This window comes from Danio rerio, chromosome 17 (genome assembly GCF_052040795.2).
Source record: "Danio rerio strain M-AB ecotype USA chromosome 17, GRCz13ab, whole genome shotgun sequence".
NCBI classification, from domain to species: Eukaryota; Metazoa; Chordata; class Actinopteri; order Cypriniformes; family Danionidae; genus Danio; species Danio rerio.
This window is the reverse complement of record NC_141037.1, coordinates 436224-457500: the sequence shown is the minus strand read 5'-3', so window position 1 is coordinate 457500 and position 21277 is coordinate 436224. Positions and strand designations below refer to the sequence as shown.

Genomic DNA, 21277 nt, shown 5'->3' with positions numbered 1-21277 from the left:
CCGAGAGGAACGGGTCAGAGCGTAAATATATGTGTTTATCTATATATGTTCAGCTGAAGTCAGATTAGTGATGCTCTGCTGTGACATTTCAATTCTTTGAATATTATTTCTCAAGTGCAGTTCAATAAAGGGAACACTTCTAAACACAATAGTGTTAATAACTCATCTCTAATAGCTGATTTATTTCCTCCTCACCATGATGACAGCACATAGTATTAGACTAGATATTCTTCAAGACACTTCTATACAGCTTAAAGTGACATTTAAAGGCTTAATTAGGCGAGTCATTGCACAACAGTGGACCTGAACTCTCCTGTTTTCAACTGTTCATCCTATTTGATCTGTTCATATTTTTTAGTTTAAATTGAAATCAAATACCACTAAACTGGCCAGACTATTTTAGAATTGCATATCTACTTCACAATTATTGTCAAAAGTATGAGGAAATACAGTTCATATTCATCAACACATAGGGGGCGCTCTTGTATGGTCACCAATGTAAACTGAAGGTCACCTGGTGGTCATGTCTGGTACTGCAGCCAAACTACAAACTACTGAAAGCTCATTTTTGGAGATATGGAATATGATGTGTTCAGATATTAAGCTTTGATTTTTCTGTCAGTTTTATGGTAAAACATGATTTGTAAAATACATATTTTGTGTATTATAATAACATATACATTATTAGGTGAGGCAGTGGCGCAGTAGGTAGTGCTGTCGCCTCACAGCAAGAAGGTCGCTGGGTCGCTGGTTCGAACCTCGGCTCAGTTGGCGTTTCTGTGTGGAGTTTGCATGTTCTCCCTGCGTTCGCGTGGGTTTCCTCCGGGTGCTCCGATTTCCCCCACAGTCCAAAGACATGCGGTACAGGTGAATTGGGTAGGCTAAATTGTCCGTAGTGTATGTGTGTGTGGATGTTTCCTAGAGATGGGTTGCGGCTGGAAGGGCATCCGATGTGTGAAAACTTGCTGGATAAGTTGGCGGTTCATTCCGCTGTGGCGACCCCGGATTAATAAAGGGACTAAGCCGACAAGACAATGAATGAATGAATGAATATCCATTATTATTATTTTCATAAACAATGTTTGTTTTATGTAACTTTAACTTTTTCACTTCAGCTACAATCTGACATCTCTCTCTTTCTCTTACAGACTTATAACCAGAGCCAGAGCAACCGGCGCAGCATAAACAAGAGCATCATGGGAAATAAGCACAGTTTCCAGATGTTTTCTGACAGTCCTCGTATGCTGCCGGCAGATGTGACTCCAGCGCTACACAAGATGCACATCAGCTGCGCTCAGCAGTTCCAGCACAGAGACAGCGGACGCAGATCCAGCAAGAGCCGCCGCTCATCCCTCACCCTCAACATGACCGGTAACACACACTTTACACTCTCAACAACACCACTAACACACTTTACACTCTCAACAACACTAACACACTTTACACTGTCAACAACACCACTAACACACTTTACACTGTCAACAACACCACTAACATACAATTCACACTCTCGACAACACCACTAACACACTTTACACTCTTCAACAACACTAACACACTTTACACTCGCAACAACACTAACACACGTTACACTCTCAACAACACCACTAACACACTTTACACTCTCAACAACACCACTAACACACTTTACACTGTCAACAACACCACTAACACACTTTACACTGTCAACAACTCCACTAACACACTTTACACTCGCAACAACACCACTAACACACTTTACACTGTCAACAACACCACTAACACACTTTACACTCGCAACAACACCACTAACACACTTTACACTCGCAACAACAACACTAACACACTTTACACTGTCAACAACACCACTAACACACTTTACACTGTCAACAACACCACTAACACACTTTACACTGTCAACAACACCACTAACACACTACACTGTCAACAACACCACTAACACACTTTACACTCTCAACACCACTAACACACTTTACACTGTCAACAACACTAACACACTTTACACTGTCAACAACACCACTAACACACTTTACACCGACAACAACACCACTAACACACTTTACACTGTCAACAACACCACTAACACACTTTACACCGTCAACAACACCACTAACACACTTTACACTGTCAACAACACCACTAACACACTTTACACTCGCAACAACACCACTAACACACTTTACACTGTCAACAACACCACTAACACACTTTACACTCTCAACACCACTAACACACTTTACACTGTCAACAACACTAACACACTTTACACTGTCAACAACACCACTAACACACTTTACACCGTCAACAACACCACTAACACACTTTACACCGTCAACAACACCACTAACACACTTTACACTGTCAACAACACCACTAACACACTTTACACCGTCAACAACACCACTAACACACTTTACACTGTCAACAACACCACTAACACACTTTACACTCGCAACAACACCACTAACACACTTTACACTGTCAACAACACCACTAACACACTTTACACTCTCAACACCACTAACACACTTTACACTGTCAACAACACTAACACACTTTACACTGTCAACAACACCACTAACACACTTTACACCGTCAACAACACCACTAACACACTTTACACCGTCAACAACACCACTAACACACTTTACACTGTCAACAACACCACTAACACACTTTACACTGTCAACAACACCACTAACACACTTTACACCGTCAACAACACCACTAACACACTTTACACCGTCAACAACACCACTAACACACTTTACACTGTCAACAACACTAACACACTTTACACTGTCAACAACACTAACACACTTTACACTGTCAACAACACCACTAACACACTTTACACTGTCAACAACACTAACACACTTTACACCGTCAACAACACCACTAACACACTTTACACTGTCAACAACACCACTAACACACTTTACACCGTCAACAACACCACTAACACACTTTACACCGTCAACAACACCACTAACACACTTTACACCGTCAACAACACCACTAACACACTTTACACTGTCAACAACACCACTAACACACTTTACACTCTCAACAACACCACTAACACACTTTACACTCTCAACAACACCACTAACACACTTTACACTGTCAACAACACCACTAACACACTTTACACTGTCAACAACACCACTAACACACTTTACACTCGCAACACCACTAACACACTTTACACTGTCAACAACACCGCTAACACACTTTACACTCTCAACAACACCACTAACACACTTTACACTGTCAACAACACCACTAACACACTTTACACTCTCAACACCACTAACACACTTTACACTGTCAACAACACTAACACACTTTACACTGTCAACAACACCACTAACACACTTTACACCGTCAACAACACCACTAACACACTTTACACCGTCAACAACACCACTAACACACTTTACACCGTCAACAACACCACTAACACACTTTACACTGTCAACAACACCACTAACACACTTTACACTGTCAACAACACCACTAACACACTTTACACCGTCAACAACACCACTAACACACTTTACACCGTCAACAACACCACTAACACACTTTACACTGTCAACAACACTAACACACTTTACACTGTCAACAACACTAACACACTTTACACTGTCAACAACACCACTAACACACTTTACACTGTCAACAACACTAACACACTTTACACCGTCAACAACACCACTAACACACTTTACACTGTCAACAACACCACTAACACACTTTACACTGTCAACAACACCACTAACACACTTTACACCGTCAACAACACCACTAACACACTTTACACCGTCAACAACACCACTAACACACTTTACACTGTCAACAACACCACTAACACACTTTACACCGTCAACAACACCACTAACACACTTTACACCGTCAACAACACCACTAACACACTTTACACTGTCAACAACACCACTAACACACTTTACACTGTCAACAACACCACTAACACACTTTACACTCGCAACACCACTAACACACTTTACACTGTCAACAACACCGCTAACACACTTTACACTCTCAACAACACCACTAACACACTTTACACTGTCAACAACACCGCTAACACACTTTACACTCTCAACAACACCGCTAACACACTTTACACTGTCAACAACACCACTAACACACTTTACACTGTCAACAACTCCACTAACACACTTTACACTGTCAACAACTCCACTAACACACTTTACACTCGCAACAACACCACTAACACACTTTACACTGTCAACAACTCCACTAACACACTTTACACTCGCAACAACACCACTAACACACTTTACACTCTCAACAACACTAACACACTTTACACTGTCAACAACACCACTAACACACTTTACACTGTCAACAACACCACTAACACACTTTACACTGTCAACAACACCACTAACACACTTTACACTCGCAACAACACCAGTAACACACTTTACACTGTCAACAACACCGCTAACACACTTTACACTGTCAACAACACCGCTAACACACTTTACACTGTCAACAACACTAACACACTTTACACTCTCAACACCACTAACACACTTTACACTGTCAACAACACCACTAACACACTTTACACTCTCAACAACACTAACACACTTTACACTCTCAACACCACTAACACACTTTACACTGTCAACAACACCGCTAACACACTTTACACTGTCAACAACACTAACACACTTTACACTCTCAACACCACTAACACACTTTACACTGTCAACAACACCACTAACACACTTTACACTGTCAACAACACCGCTAACACACTTTACACTGTCAACAACACCACTAACACACTACACTGTCAACAACACCACTAACACACTTTACACTCTCAACAACACCACTAACACACTTTACACTCTCAACAACACCACTAACACACTTTACACTCGCAACACCACTAACACACTTTACACTCGCAACAACAACACTAACACACTTTACACTGTCAACAACACCACTAACACACTTTACACTCGCAACAACACCACTAACACACTTTACACTGTCAACAACACCACTAACACACTTTACACTCTCAACAACACTAACACACTTTACATTGTCAACACCGCTAACACACTTTACACTCGCAACAACACTAACACACGTTACACTGTCAACAACACCACTAACACACTTTACACTGTCAACAACACCACTAACACACTTTACACTGTCAACAACACCACTAACACACTTTACACTCTCAACAACACCACTAACACACTTTACACTCTCAACAACACCACTAACACACTTTACACTCGCAACACCACTAACACACTTTACACTGTCAACAACACCACTAACACACTTTACACTCTCAACAACAGCACTAACACACTTTACACTCTCAACAACACCACTAACACACTTTACACTGTCAACAACACCGCTAACACACTTTACACACTCGACAACACCACTAACACACTTTACACTGTCAACAACACCGCTAACACACTTTACACACTCGACAACACCACTAACACACACTTTACACTCTCAACAAAACTACCAATACACACTTTATTGTAGAGCGGCACAAAGCATTGAGATGCACTCGTGTCTCTCTCTGTGTGTGTGTGTGTGTGTGTGTGTGTGTGTGTGTGTGTGTGTGTGTGTGTGTGTGTAGCAGGTGCTGATCAGCGGTGTTTAAAGCAGGACTGGAGTCTGAGCGCCGCTGAGCAGGCCGTGTGGTCGTCCAGCATGAGGCTGTCAGAGACTGAAGCTCAGCCGGTGTTCAGACCCTCCAGCATGCTCAGCTTCAATGAGGAGCGCGCACCCCTGTGTGGGTCAGGAGTGTGTGTGTCTGGAGAGTGTGTGTGTGTGTCGCGGCCGCTAAGAGAGCTGTCCCTGTGGGAGTGGAGACACTGGCAGAACCGGCCGCTGCACACACACCGCGTCCAGCATTCAGAGCGATGCCTTCATTTCACCACCATCATGGAGCTGATCGACACTCTGAGACACCAGGAGGAGGAGGTGAGCTGTCAGACACACGCACACACGCACACGCTCACACAGACACACACACTCAGTAACTCACTCCCACATACGCATACAATCATACACACATATAGACACAATCATGCATGCACACACACAATCACATACTCACACATACATATACACTCACTCACTCAAACACACACACACACACACACACACACACACACTCACTCACACAGTCATACACACACACTCGATCAGTCACTTACACATGCATATACAAAGTCCCTTTATTCTTTAGGGTTCGCCACAGCGGAATGAATCGCCAACTATTCCTGCATATGTTTCACACAGCGGATGCTCTTCCAGCTGCAACCCTCTACTGGAAAACACCTATACACACACACACTCATAAACTACAGCCAGTGTAGTTGATCAGTTCCCCTATAGCGCATGTGTTTGGACTGTGGGGGAAACCGGAGCACCCGGAGGAAACCCACACCAACACGGGGAGAACATGCAAACTCCACACTTAAACACTAACTGACCTAGCCGGGACTCGAACCAGAGACCTTCTGTCACAGTGCAACATCATGCCACCTGCTCAGATAAATCAAAGATTCTCCTCAGAGCTGGTTACAGCAGTGTTATCGCTGGTGTCAGATGAACAGTACAGCTCAAATCTTCAGAGTCTAAACAATGGATATAACACACACACACACACACACACATGCGTGTTTCATGTCTGATACAGATCTGAGAGTCTTAGTTGTCAAGGAGAAGAGCGCTGGGTCTGTGTTTAAATCAAAACAGGCTTGATCTTGACTTCTGCAGGCGTCACTGAAGGCCATTAGCTTGATGGAGGTTCAGAAGTGTGTGTGTGTGTGTGTGTGTGTGCGCGTGTGAGATGTGTGTGTGTGTGTCTGTATGCGTGTGTGTGTGTGAGATGTGTGTGTGTGTGTGTGTGTGTGTGTCTGTATGTGTGTGTGTGTGTCTGTATGCGTGTGTGTGTGTGAGATGTATGTGTGTGTGTGTGTGTGTGTGTGTGTGTGTGTGTGTCTGTATGCGTGTGTGTGTGTGAGATGTGTGTGTGTGTGTGTGTGTGTGTGTGTCTGTATGTGTGTGTGTGTGTCTGTATGCGTGTGTGTGTGTGAGATGTATGTGTGTGTGTGTGTGTGTGTGTGTGTGTGTGTCTGTATGTGTGTGTGTGTGTGACGGATGTACGTTTTACTCTATTTTTCTACAACAGATGTCAGAGTAACTCTGATGATAACTCCACATTCAGTTATCTGGACGCTGAGCGACTCACTGCAGTCTAAACCACACCAGAACACTGCAGATCTGCTGTAGTCCTCCTCTGATGATGATGAAGATCTTCTATAGTCTCCTCCTCTGATGATGATGAAGATGGTGAAGATCTTCTATAATTATCCTCTGATTATGATGGTGAAGATGATGAAGATCTTCTATAGTCTTCCTCCTCTGATGATGATGAAGATGGTGAAGATCTTCTATAATTATCCTCTGATTATGATGGTGAAGATGATGAAGATCTTCTATAGTCTTCCTCCTCTGATGATGATGAAGATGGTGAAGATCTTCTATAATTATCCTCTGATTATGATGGTGAAGATGATGAAGATCTTCTATAGTTATCCTCTGATGAAGATGATGATGATGAAGATCTTCTATAATTATCCTCTGATGAAGATGATGAATATCTTTTATAGTCTTCCTCTGATTATGATGATGAAGATCTTTTATATACTTCCTCCTCTGATTATGATGATGAAGATGATGAAGATGTTCTATAGTCTTCCTCCTCTGATGATGATGAAGATGGTGAAGATCTTCTATAATTATCCTCTGATTATGATGGTGAAGATGATGAAGATCTTCTATAGTCTTCCTCCTCCTCTGATGATGAAGATGGTGAAGATGATGAAGATCTTCTATAGTCTTCCTCCTCTGATGATGATGAAGATGGTGAAGATCTTCTATAATTATCCTCTGATGATGATGATGATGAAGATCTTCTATAGTCTTCCTCTTCCTCTGATGATGAAGATGGTGAAGATCTTCTATAGTTATCCTCTGATGAAGATGATGAAGATCTTTTATAGTCGTCCTCCTCTGATGATTATGATGATGAAGATGGTGATGATGATGATGATAATGATCTTCTATATTCTTCCTCCTCTGATGAGGATGAAGATCGTGAAGATCTTCTATAGTTATCCTCTGATGATGATGATGATGATGATGATGATGATGAAGATCTTCTATAGTCTTCATTCTCCTCCTCCTAATTTATTGGTGCAGGTGTGTTTGATATGAGTAGCAACTGAAATCTGCAGGAAAGTGTCTCTCCAGGAACAGGGTTGAGCACCCCTGATCTATAGTTTTCCTCCTCCTCCTCCTCTGATTGTGATGATGATGATGATGATGATCTTCTATAGTCTTCCTCAGATGATGATGATGATGATGATGATGATCTTCTATAGTCTTCCTCTGGTGAAGATCTTCCTCCACTGAGCAGGTTCTCTGTGATGTAACTGTCCTCAGAGCAGTTGTGTAACTGTAAGTGGGTCAGTGTGTTTGACCCAGATGACTCCAGCAGTGTTCTCCAGCTTCATGTCAAAACAAACAGAGGAGCAGCGGCTCGTCTCTCTGCGCTGATGACGTGGTGCGTTCATAAACACTGAGCAGGATTACTCTGATGAAGAGGCCGTGTGTGTGTGTGTGTGTGTGTGTGTGTGTGTTTGTGTGTGTGTGTGTGTGTGTGTGTGTGTGTGTGTGTGTGTGTGTTTAATGATGATTAATGGTTCTGATAATGTTCATGGTTTAGAGTCACACAGAGCCTCTATTCTCTCCGTCCTGCCGCCGCTTCACATGACGCCTCACATGATGACCCCATTATGATGTGAAGCACTCGAACTCATTTATTGGACTCTAGTTTACTCTTCTACAATACAGCAGTTTACAGACAAATGACTAGATGCTCCGTCACAGCAGCAGCGGTACAAATGATAAAAGAATTATCAGTACCAGAAGATGACTAATAAACAACTGAGATGCACAGCTGAGAATAAATCAGCAACCACATCTGTGTGTGTATATCCTGCGCTTATAGATTACTCAGTGAATATAGATGATGATATTTGGTGCATTTTAACAGAACTGGGGTCCGTTCTTCATACCTCGCTTAAATGATCTGAGCTGATTTGGTTCCTCAAACAAGTTGGTGAATCAGATTAAAGTGTCTGGATAAACTGATCTGAGATATGTGTGTGTTGTGAAGGACTGATCTATCCATCCTCCAAATCATGATCAGCAATGCAGCGATTGGCTGACGGCACAGCAGCGTAATGACATCATCTGATTAATATTCAATTATTCATGTGAGCTGAATTACAGAAAATTCATAGTAAACGGTTTGTTAAATATGACACGCAATAACTTGCAGGCTTTACAGTACAGAGTATTTAGCAATTTATTTAGTTTTACGGATTTTTCTTGATTATAGTAGTGTTACAGTAGCCGGTTTCTTAATCGGTGTAAAGAATAACTGGACGTTTAAATTCATCACAAAAGCATTTGATACTGGTAAAGGCGTCTGCAACTTTTATGAAGCATCAAATCACCCGCATATTAGTGATCCAAACATGTTCATGACTGCAGAAATGTATTATTCCTTTAAAAACGTCTCAATGTGCATGACTAGTATCATACACAAACTGTACTAAAGCGATTGCACACGTTTGATCTAAAAAGTTCATATCAATACATTTTCTCTTTGAACCAGCAGCAGGGGGCAGTCTTTACTCTTATTTCAGAGAGCAGATTGCATAAGTTTTATTAATATAGATGGACGGGGCAACCATTACTGCATCCAAAATGGTGAAAAGCCTTGGAGTAACGATTGATGACCAACTAAACTTCTCTGAACACATCTCTAGAACTGCTCGATCGTGCAGATTCGCACTCTATAACATCAGAAAGGTCCGACCCTTCTTATCTGAAAATGCAGCTCAACTCCTTGTTCAAGCTCTTGTTCTCTCCAGACTGGATTACTGCAACTCTCTACTAGCCTGGCTTCAGCTAACTCTATCAAGCCTCTTCAGCTGCTCCAGAACGCAGCAGCACGAGTGGTCTTTAATGAAGCTAAAAGAGCACATGTCACTCCGCTGCTCATCCGTTTGCACTGGCTGCCAGTTGCTGCTCGCATCAAATTCAAAGCTCTGATGTTTGCCTACAAAGTGACTTCTGGCTTTGCTCCTTCTTATCTGCTCTCACTTCTGCAGATGTATGTGCCCTCCAGAAACTTGCGTTCTGTGAATGAACGTCGCCTCGTGGTTCCATCCCAAAGAGGGAAGAAATCACTTTCCCGAACTCTCGTATTCAATCTGCCCAGCTGGTGGAATGAACCCCCTAACTGCATCAGAACAGCAGAGTCACTCGCTGTCTTCAAGAAACCACTAAAAACTCAACTATTTAATCTCCACTTCCCTTCCTAATCTGCAATTGCCTCTCTGGCTCCACCGCTACACTCACCTACAGCACTTCTTCATTGTTGCTCTTATAGTTGTGTAAGTTGCTTCCTTGTCTTCATTTGTAAGTCGCTTTGGATAAAAGCGTCTGCTAAATGACTAAATGTTAATGTAAATATATATATTTACTATTTTCCCAAATGTATATAATAACTGTTAGAAGATATCAGCATTCGGCACACACTTTCAGTATTATCTTTGCTTAAACTGAGCCGATCTAATCCTGTTTAAATGAATGAGCTGCTTTGGGCTACTGGTACTGTTGCTATGACAACAACTCACGGATGAGTTTTGAAGAACGAAACGATCCTGGATCAGTCAAATCATCAGTCACCAAATCCAGCTCACTGATTAATCCACGTACAAAGAACAGAGCCCAGCTTTATTAAACCGTTATAATCATAAAAACAAGAGTTTAGTCACCGAACATCTTTAGGAATCGGAAGAAAATACATTTACATTTAAACCAGCTACTGCAAAAGAAAATACACACTACTAAACTGTCATTTCAAATGTTTCTCTTGATTTTATTTCTGTTTATTAAAATGTTATTTCATATTTTCCCCATCATCTTCTCCCAATTCATCAGCATCAATGTCATCGCCTCACGCTTGCGTAACTGAAATTAAAGCTCGGATGCAACATGATAATCTTAAACTGAATAGTTCAAGAACAGATTGTATTGGTTTGCACTCTGTCCAACATCAGGAGGTGTAGTGAAGTTGAGTTAACGGTTGATGTCTCATCACGTTCTCTTAGCGTGTCCCCAAACTGTGGAGTGCTTCATACCCGTGTGTACTTCTAGGTGTTGTATATTTAGTGTTTGTGTGTGATGAATCGGTCTGACGGATCCTCCTCTCTCCTCACAGGGCGACTGCAGCGTTCAGTCTGAGCTCATGAAGCATCTCCAGATGGAGGACATTGATGGAGGACAAACAAGCACCAACAACAGGACAGCATCCAGCACTGAAGAGCAGAGGAACACAACTCCTGCGGCACACACCCCGGGTGCTCTCCTTCAGGTCCAGGAGTGTGTGTCCATCTCAGATGGTGTTGATGATGATGTGCAGACGTGTTCCTCTGCTGCTCGTGAGTGTGTGGAGTGTCTGCTAGACGGACAGGAGGACGAGAGCTCAGATCTACAGCACATCTTCTACCAGCCGGAGCTCCAGAAGCCCAAACGCTGCCGTCACAGTCTGAACAGCAGGAGGTTTCTGGAGATCATCAGAAATGTGGAGCAGATGCTGTGCAGGTCTCCACCTAAACTGCTGGAGGAGGAAGAGCTGCTGACTGAGGGCTTCAGGGTCAGCTTCAGCCTGACGTCAGCACTGGGAGACCCTGATGAAGATGATGAAGATACGGGTGTCTGCGCTCAGAGTACAGCACCGTCTGCAGCAGCTGCTGGTTCTCCAGGCTGGGACGAGCTGTTTGATGACGCTCTGCTGGAGGATGGAGACGGGTTTATGAAGGCTGAGGAGCGTCAGGAGGATCAGCTGAGCCTCGACCTGTTCGATGATGAAGACTTCCTGCAGATGAGCATGCCTGATGTGCAGACGCCAGACAACAGCACAGGACCTGAAGGAGAGCAGCCTGAGGAGAAGCATCAGACTCTCGCTGATGTGTCAGGAGAACGGTCGACTCTCACAGGACCTGAAGGAGAGCAGCAGGCTCCTCTTAATGTGTCAGGCAGTAGATTAAACATCACAGGACCTGATGGAGAGCACTCTGAGCAGAAACACTGGACTCTCGCTGATTGTTCAAGAAGATCAAGCATTACAGGACCTGATGGAGAGCAGGTGACACCTGTCAGTGTGTCGGGTAGCAGATTAAACCTCACAGGACCTGAGGGAGAGCAGAGGACACCTGTTAATGTGACACGAGGTAGATCTGAAGAAAAGCAGGAGACAGATGATTCAAGAAGCAGATCAAGCCTTACAGGACCTGAAGGAGAGCAGGAGTCGCCAGTCAATGTCAAGGGAAGTAGATCAAACCTCACAGGACCTGAAGGAGAGCAGGCGGCGGGCGGTTCAGGGAGCAGCTGTGTGTTCCGCTGCTCTCAGGATTTTTTCTCGGTGAACTTTGACCTGGGCTTTGAGTCTGAGTCTGAGGAGGAAGCAGCAGCAGGCGCCAGCGTCTCTGGGTTGACCTCTGACCTCCCACCGCTGACCTCTGACCTCTGCAGTGCAGCACCACAGCCCAGCGCATCCACACCCAACCACCTGTACCTGCCTGCGCACAGAAGAACACACACACCTATCCAGAGGAGGCGCACCTGCGCAGGTGTGCAGCACATACACTGTGTGTCTGTCTGTGTGTGTGTGTGTTTATGAGCTGTACTAAAGTACAAAATCCACATGTACATGATCTATACTGTGTGTGTGTGTGTGTGTGTGTGTGTATGTGTGCATGTTATGGGTTAATGATGTATGGGGGTGTGTATAGGTGTGTGTGTATCTTTATGATCTGTGTGTGTTATCTGTGTTGTATGTATATGATAATGATAGGCGTGTATGTTTATGATGTGTGCATAGTGTGCATGTTCATGATGTGTGTGTATGATCTGTGTGAGTATAATACATGTGTTTATGATCTGTGTGTGTGTGTGTGTGTGTGTGTGTGTGTTTCAGGTGTGTTTGTCAGTGACAGTGAGGATGAGACTCATCATCAGAGATTTCCAGCGCTTGAACTGGCTCCAGTCTTCTCTCCAGAGGTGAAGCAGCAGCAGCAGCAGGTCTGGCGAAGCTCAGTGTTATTGTGGTGGTTTTGGTTGTTGTTTGTGGTTTTGGTTGTTGTTTGTGGTTGTTTTTGTTTTGGTTGTTGTTGGTTGGTTGGTTGATGTTTGTGGTTTGTTGGTTGCTGTTGTTGTTTGTTGTTTTGGTTGTTGTTTGTTGTTTTGGTTGTTGTTTGTGGTTGGTTGGTTGTTGTTGTTTGTGGTTGTTGTTTGTTGTTTTTGTTGTTGTTGTTTGTTGTTTTAGTTGTTGTTTGTGGTTGGTTGTTGTTGTTTGTGGTTGATTGTTGTTTGTTATTTTGGTTGTTGTTTTGGTTGTTGTTGGTTGTTGTTGTTTGTTGTTTTGGTTGTTGTTGTTTGTGGTTGGTTGTTGTTTGTTGTTTTGGTTGTTGTTTGTTGTTTTAGTTGTTGTTGTTTGTGGTTGGTTGTTTGTTGTTGTTGTTTGTGGTTGTTGTTGTTTGTGTTTGGTCATTGTTGTTTGTTGTTTTGGTTGTTGTTGTTTGTGGTTGGTTGTTGTTGTTGAGTTTTGGTTGTTGTTTGTGGTTCGTTGGTTGTTGTTTGTGGTTGTTTGTAGTTTTGGTTGTTGTTGTTTGTGATTGGTTGTTTGTTGTTGTTGTTTGTGGTTGTTGTTGTTTGTGGTTGTTGTTGTTTGTTGTTTTGGTTGTTGTTGTTTGTGGTTGGTTGTTGTTGTTGAGTTTTGGTTGTTGTTTGTGGTTCGTTGGTTGTTGTTTGTGGTTGTTTGTTGTTTTGGTTGTTGTTTGTGGTTGGTTGGTTGTTGTTGTTTGTGGTTGTTGTTTGTTGTTTTGGTTGTTGTTGGTTGTTGTTGTTTGTTGTTTTGGTTGGTGTTTGTGATTGTTGTTGTTTTGGTTGTTGTTGTTTGTAGTTTTGGTTGTTGTTGTTTGTTGTTTGTGGAGTGGTTGTTTTTTTGGTTGTTGTTGTTGTTTGTGGTTGGTTGTTGTTGTTTGTTTTTGGTTGTTGTTTTGGTTGTTGTTGGTTGATGTTGTTTGTGCTTGTTGTTTTGGTTGTTGTTGTTTGTTGTTGTTTGTTTTGGTTGTTGTTTTGGTTGTTGTTGGTTGTTGTTTTGGTTGTTGTTGTTTGTGGTTGGTTGTTGTTGTTTGTTGTTTTGGTTGTTTGTCGTTGTTGTTGTTGTTTGTTGTTTTGGTTGTTGTTTGTGGTTGGTTGGTTGTTGTTGTTTGTGGTTGTTGTTTGTTGTTTTGGTTGTTGTTGTTTGTTGTTTGTGGTTGGTTGTTGTTGTTTGTGGTTGATTGTTGTTTGTTATTTTGGTTGTTGTTTTGGTTGTTGTTGGTTGTGGTTGTTTGTTGTTTTGGTTGTTGTTGTTTGTGGTTGGTTGTTGTTGTTTGTTGTTTTGGTTGTTGTTTGTTGTTTTAGTTGTTATTGTTTGTGGTTGGTTGTTTGTTGTTGTTGTTGTTTGTGGTTGTTGTTGTTTGTGTTTGGTCATTGTTGTTTGTTGTTTTGGTTGTTGTTGTTTGTGGTTGGTTGTTGTTGTTGTTGAGTTTTGGTTGTTGTTTGTGGTTCGTTGGTTGTTGTTTGTGGTTGTTTGTAGTTTTGGTTGTTGTTGTTTGTGATTGGTTGTTTGTTGTTGTTGTTTGTGTTTGGTTGTTGTTGTTTGTTGTTTTGGTTGTTGTTGTTTGTGGTTGGTTGTTGTTGTTGAGTTTTGGTTGTTGTTTGTGGTTCGTTGGTTGTTGTTTGTGGTTGTTTGTTGTTTTGGTTGTTGTTTGTGGTTGGTTGGTTGTTGTTGTTTGTGGTTGTTGTTTGTTGTTTTGGTTGTTGTTGGTTGTTGTTGTTTGTTGTTTTGGTTGGTGTTTGTGATTGTTGTTGTTTTGGTTGTTGTTGTTTGTAGTTTTGGTTGTTGTTGTTTGTTGTTTGTGGAGTGGTTGTTTTTTTTGGTTGTTGTTGTTGTTTGTGGTTGGTTGTTGTTGTTTGTTTGTGGTTGTTGTTTTGGTTGTTGTTGGTTGATGTTGTTTGTGCTTGTTGTTTTGGTTGTTGTTGTTGTTTGTTTTGGTTGTTGTTTTGGTTGTTGTTGGTTGTTGTTTTGGTTGTTGTTGTTTGTGGTTGGTTGTTGTTTGTTGTTTTGGTTGTTGTTTGTGGTTGGTTGTTGTTTGTTGTTTTAGTTGTTGTTGTTGTTTGTTGAGTTTTGGTTGTTTGTGGTTGGGTTTTGGTTGTTGTGTGTAGTAGTAGTAGTTGTTGTTGTTGTTTGGTTGTTTGGTTGTTGTTTGTGATTGGTCGGTTGTTGTTGTTTCTTGTTTTGGTTGTTTGTGGTTGTTTGTTGTTTTGGTTGTTGTTTTTGTTGTTGTTTCCGTTGTTTTTGTGGTTGGTTGTTTGTTGTTTGTTGTTGTTGTGGTTATTTGTTTCAGTTGTTGTGATGTTTAGCTCTGGATGTAAACCTGTTGCAGCCACTGTGCTAAGGTTAACACTGTCTAGAAGTGATGGGTGTGCTTTAAAGTGTGTGTGTGTGTGTGTGTGTGTGTGTGTGTGTGTGTGTGTATCGACAGCAGTTAAAGGTCAGCAGTGATGTGGATTCTCCTCTTCAAGTGTGTCGGAAACGTCCAACATTAAACACGGTGTGTGTGTGTGTGTGTGTGTGTGTGTGTATGTGTGTGTATTTGTGTGTATATGTTTATATGTGTGTTCTTGTGTGTGTGTTAAAGGTCAGCAGTGATGTGGATTCTCCTCTTCAAGTGTGTCGGAAGCGTTCGGCTGCATTAAACACGGTACAACTGTTCAGCTGCTCTCGCTGAGTGTGTGTGTGTGTGTGTGTGTGTGTGTGTGTGTGTGTGTGATTATTTAATCTCTCTGTTTGTGTGTGTGTGTGCAGTCAGAGGACAGTGATGGAGACGATGTCCTTCAGCTCATCAGTGTTCATCAGTCTGGACGCCACAGATCAATTAAAGTACTGAAGTACCCCAACACACACACACACACACACACACACACACATGCACTCCTACATATAAACACAAACATACGCACACAAAACCTCACACACTCTCACTAACATACTCAGATATGCTGACACGCACTCTCACACACACTTGCACATATGCACACACACACACACACACGGTGATCATCGTCTTCTGCGTCTCCTCTGTGTGTTCTAGAAGTTTCCCCGTGGCGCGGCTCGTCAGTTTCTGGATGAGGAGGCCGAACTCTCTGAGGATGAAGATGGAGATGTTTCCTCAGATGAAGATGATGGAGACGAGCAGAACCAATCACTGCAGGGCTTCGTGGTCAACAACACACAGTGCTCGCAGGGGCTCAACGGTGAGACACACACACACACACACACACACACACACACACACAGTCATACACTACGGTCAGTTTAGTTGATCAATTCCCCTATAGCGCATGTGTTTGGACTGTGGGGGAAACCGGTGCACCTGGAGAAAACCCACACCAACAGGGGGGAGAACATGCAAACTCCACACAGAAACACACACTGACCCAGCCGAGACTCAAACCAGCGACCTTCTTGCTGTGAGGCCACAGTGCAACACCACTGAGACTTTGTGACGCCAGCTCAAATATACATTAAGAATATTTTCTTTTCCTTTAATTGTACTGTTGTAATCTTCCAGGTTCAGTCTCAATAACATCTGCATCATAAGTAATGTAAATGTGATGTCAGTGTAGTGTGCTGTGCTGACAGGCCGGTCTCAGATGCACTGTTATTACACTGAACTGTGCTCAGATCAGGTTTGATGTCTTTCCTCTGGTCTTCAGACTCTGAGATGCAGGCGTTTTATCTGAAGTCCGTCAGGAGTCCAGCGCTGCAGAAGCCGGTGCGCATGACCTATAAACCCAAACACAACCTCAACATCTTCTCACAGGTGAGCTTCTGCAGGTCCGGCGTTACATCAACACTCACTTAATGATCCCTTATCTAGATAAACTAGAGCTGACCAACTTACTTCAAAAAAAGAAAGTCTTTAACTCCTAATTACGTCACTGAAAAGTTTTTTGCAGGTATATATTCAGTGCGGGTCTGATTATTTATTAAGATATAACTTATTAAATGATATAAACAATACAGTAATCCCTTACTTTACTCATTATCAGAGGATCTTCAATTTAATTACAGAAACTAGTCACTTCAGAACTCAGTTCAGCTCACAGTAGCTGCGTTTCCATCCAAAGATGTGAAATAGGCATAATAGTGTAACATGCCATCCATCATCAGTGCTTAAATCAGCGTCTCCATCAATGATGCACAGTAGAGCATCACCTCCTCAGCTCCTGCTGCTCCTGCACTGATATCACTGAGAAAAGTGGAGTCTGCTGCACTGTTGGGATTCTCCACTGTGGTGTTTGTTCTCCTCTAATAAATGAGCCTCAGAAGACCAAGAGCAAACACAATGAACACGGTGAATGATGTAGCCTTTGGGCGCATGATATAGGAGTGCAGACAGATGCTCAAGACAGTTCTGGAGGAAATAATAATAGAAGAAGAAGAAGAATACTGAAGCACTGTTATGATGGACTGATGGAGGTCTGAGGACTTTTACAATCAGCACAACAACATCTCACATCTGACACAATGGAGATCTGCAGACCAACATTACTGACACAAAGACCCTTACACACACATTTATATCTGCAGACCAACATTACTGACACAAAGACCCTCACACACACATTTATATCTGCAGACCAACATTACTGACACAAAGACCCTTACACACACATTTATATCTGCAGACCAACATTACTGACACAGACCCTCACACACACATTTATATCTGCAAACCAACATTACTGACACAAAGACCCTCACACACACATTTATATCTGCAGACCAACATTAATGACACAAAGACCCTCACACACACATTTATATCTGCAGACCAACATTACTGATACAAAGACCCTCACACACACATTTATATCTGCAGACCAACATTACTGACACAAAGACCCTCACACACACATTTATATCTGCAGACCAACATTACTGACACAAAGACCCTCACACACACATTTATATCTGCAGACCAACATTACTGATACAAAGACCCTCACACACACATTTATATCTGCAGACCAACATTACTGACACAAAGACCCTCACACACACATTTATATCTGCAAACCAACATTACTGACACAAAGACCCTCACACACACATTTATATCTGCAGACCAACATTAATGACACAAAGACCCTCACACACACATTTATATCTGCAGACCAACATTACTGATACAAAGACCCTCACACACACATTTATATCTGCAGACCAACATTACTGACACAAAGACCCTCACACACACATTTATATCTGCAGACCAACATTACTGACACAAAGACCCTCACACACACATTTATATCTGCAGACCAACATTACTGATACAAAGACCCTCACACACACATTTATATCTGCAGACCAACATTACTGACACAAACACCCTCACACACACATTTATATCTGCAAACCAACATTACTGACACAAAGACCCTCACACACACATTTATATCTGCAGACCAACATTACTGACACAAAGACCCTCACACACACATTTATATCTGCAGACCAACATTACTGATACAAAGACCCTCACACACACATTTATATCTGCAGACCAACATTACTGACACAAAGACCCTCACACACACATTTATATCTGCAGACCAACATTACTGACACAAAGACCCTCACACACACATTTATATCTGCAGACCAACATTAATGACACAAAGACCCTCACACACACATTTATATCTGCAGACCAACATTACTGACACAAAGACCCTCACACACACATTTATATCTGCAGACCAACATTACTGATACAAAGACCCTCACACACACATTTATATCTGCAGACCAACATTACTGATACAAAGACCCTCACACACACATTTATATCTGCAGACCAACGTTACTGACACAAAGACCCTCACACACACATTTATATCTGCAGACCAACAATGACACAAAGACCCTCACACACACATTTATATCTGCAGACCAACATTACTGACACAAAGACCCTCACACACACATTTACATCTGCAGACCAACATTAATGACTCAAAGACCCTCACACACACATTTACATCTGCAGACCAACATTAATGACACAAAGACCCTCACACACACATTTATATCTGCAGACCAACAATGACACAAAGACCCTCACACACAGATTTATATCTGCATATCAACATTACTGACACAAAGACCCTCACACACACATTTATACCTGCAGACCAACATTACTGACACAGACCCTCACACACACATTTAAATCTGCAGACCAACATTACTGACACAAAGATCCTCACACACACATTTATATCTGCAGACCAACATTAATCACGCAAAGACCCTCACACACACATTTATATCTGCAGACCAACATTAATGACACAAAGACCCTCACACACACATTTATATCTGCAGACCAACATTAATGACACAAAAACCCTCACACACACATTTATATCTGCAGAGCAACATTAATGACACAAAGACCCTCACACACACATTTATATCTGCACACCAACATTAATGACACAAAGACCCTCACACACACATTTATATCTGCAGACCAACATTAATGACACAAAGACCCTCACACACACATTTATATCTGCAGACCAACATTAATGACGCAAAGACCCTCACACACACATTTATATCTGCAGACCAACATTAATGACGCAAAGACCCTCACACACACATTTATATCTGCAGACCAACATTAATGACGCAAAGACCCTCACACACACATTTATATCTGCAGACCAACATTACTGACACAGAGACCCTCACACACACATTTATATCTGCAGACCAACATTACTGACACAAAGACCCTCACACACACATTTATATCTGCAGACCAACATTAATGACACAAAGACCCTTACATTAAATACAGTGAGTTGAAAAGCAGATGTTTAGGGGGTGTGTGTAGTTTCACACAGTTTTTCCGACTCTGCAATTGTCAGGTGCCAGAACAGGACGAGTCGTATGCCGAGGACAGTTTTGTGGTTGATGGAAGCGAGGAGGAGGATGAAGTGTCTGCTGATGAGGAGTCTGTGGAGCTGATCCCTGAAGACTCCTTCATCGATGGGAGGAGGCAGTACGCCACGCGCCGCAGGGCTCGGATACGGCAGATACGTGCGGCAAACCCTGCCACAGATCAGCAGCATAAAAACAAACGCTCCCGCATCATTCGCCCACAGGATTCTAGCGATGAGGACGAGGACCAACCTCAGACCCACAGTGTGTTTAAAGTCCCGCAGAGTGTCTGCCGTCGGCCCGAGCCGGAGATCCAGAAGAGGCAGAGACTTGAAGATCAGGCAGAGCTGTCAGAAGAGCTGGACTTCCAGACCCACAAACAGGTGAGGACTTTTAATGCCATAACAGAGTTGACGGTAGCGGAGTTGCAATAGGGGAGTTCACTGTAGCCGTGTTGATGGTAGCGGAGTTGACGATAACAGTATATCAGAGTTGACGGTAGCAGAGAATACGATAGCAGAGTTGACGGTAACAGTATATCAGAGTTGAAGGTGGCAGAGTTAACGATGGCGGAGTTGACGGTAGAGAGTTGACAGTAGCAGAGTTGACTGTAGTGGAGTGGACGATAACAGTATATCAGAGTTGACGGTAGCGGAGTTGACAGTAGCAGAGTTGACTGTAGCGGAGTTGACGATAACAGTATATCAGAGTTGACTGTAGTGGAGTTGACGATAACAGTATATCGGAATTGACTGTAGCAGAGTTGACAGTAGCAGTGTTGACTATTGCAGAGTTGATGGTAACAGAGTTGACTGTAGCGGAGTTGACGATAACAGTATATCAGAGTTGACTGTAGTGGAGTTGACGATAATAGTATATCGGAATTGACTGTAGCAGAGTTGACGGTAGCGGAGTTGACTGTAGCGGAGTTGACGGTAGCGGAGTTGACTGTAGCGGAGTTGACAGTAGCAGTGTTGACTATTGCAGAGTTGATGGTAACAGAGT

At 42.5% G+C, this 21277-nt stretch overlaps 1 protein-coding gene across 17 annotated transcripts in view; it reads left to right on the top strand.

Moving 5' to 3' along the window:
* fancm (FA complementation group M) overlaps nucleotides 1–21277 on the top strand; it is a gene marked incomplete in the record, with an annotated part of 75641 nt that overhangs the window by 47415 nt on the left and 6949 nt on the right. For 3 of the 17 annotated variants that reach the window (NM_001441937.2, NM_001441936.2, NM_001441938.2), the window contains 11 exon segments: nucleotides 1–13; nucleotides 1149–1371; nucleotides 5690–6036; nucleotides 11423–12833; nucleotides 13181–13284; nucleotides 15804–15863; nucleotides 15951–16013; nucleotides 16118–16192; nucleotides 16404–16566; nucleotides 17029–17135; nucleotides 20260–20655. The exon segment at nucleotides 1–13 is cut by the window's left edge and continues 194 nt beyond it. In NM_001441937.2, the coding sequence (NP_001428866.1) occupies nucleotides 1–13; nucleotides 1149–1371; nucleotides 5690–6036; nucleotides 11423–12833; nucleotides 13181–13284; nucleotides 15804–15863; nucleotides 15951–16013; nucleotides 16118–16192; nucleotides 16404–16566; nucleotides 17029–17135; nucleotides 20260–20655 (2962 nt within the window). 17 annotated transcript variants of the gene reach the window in all.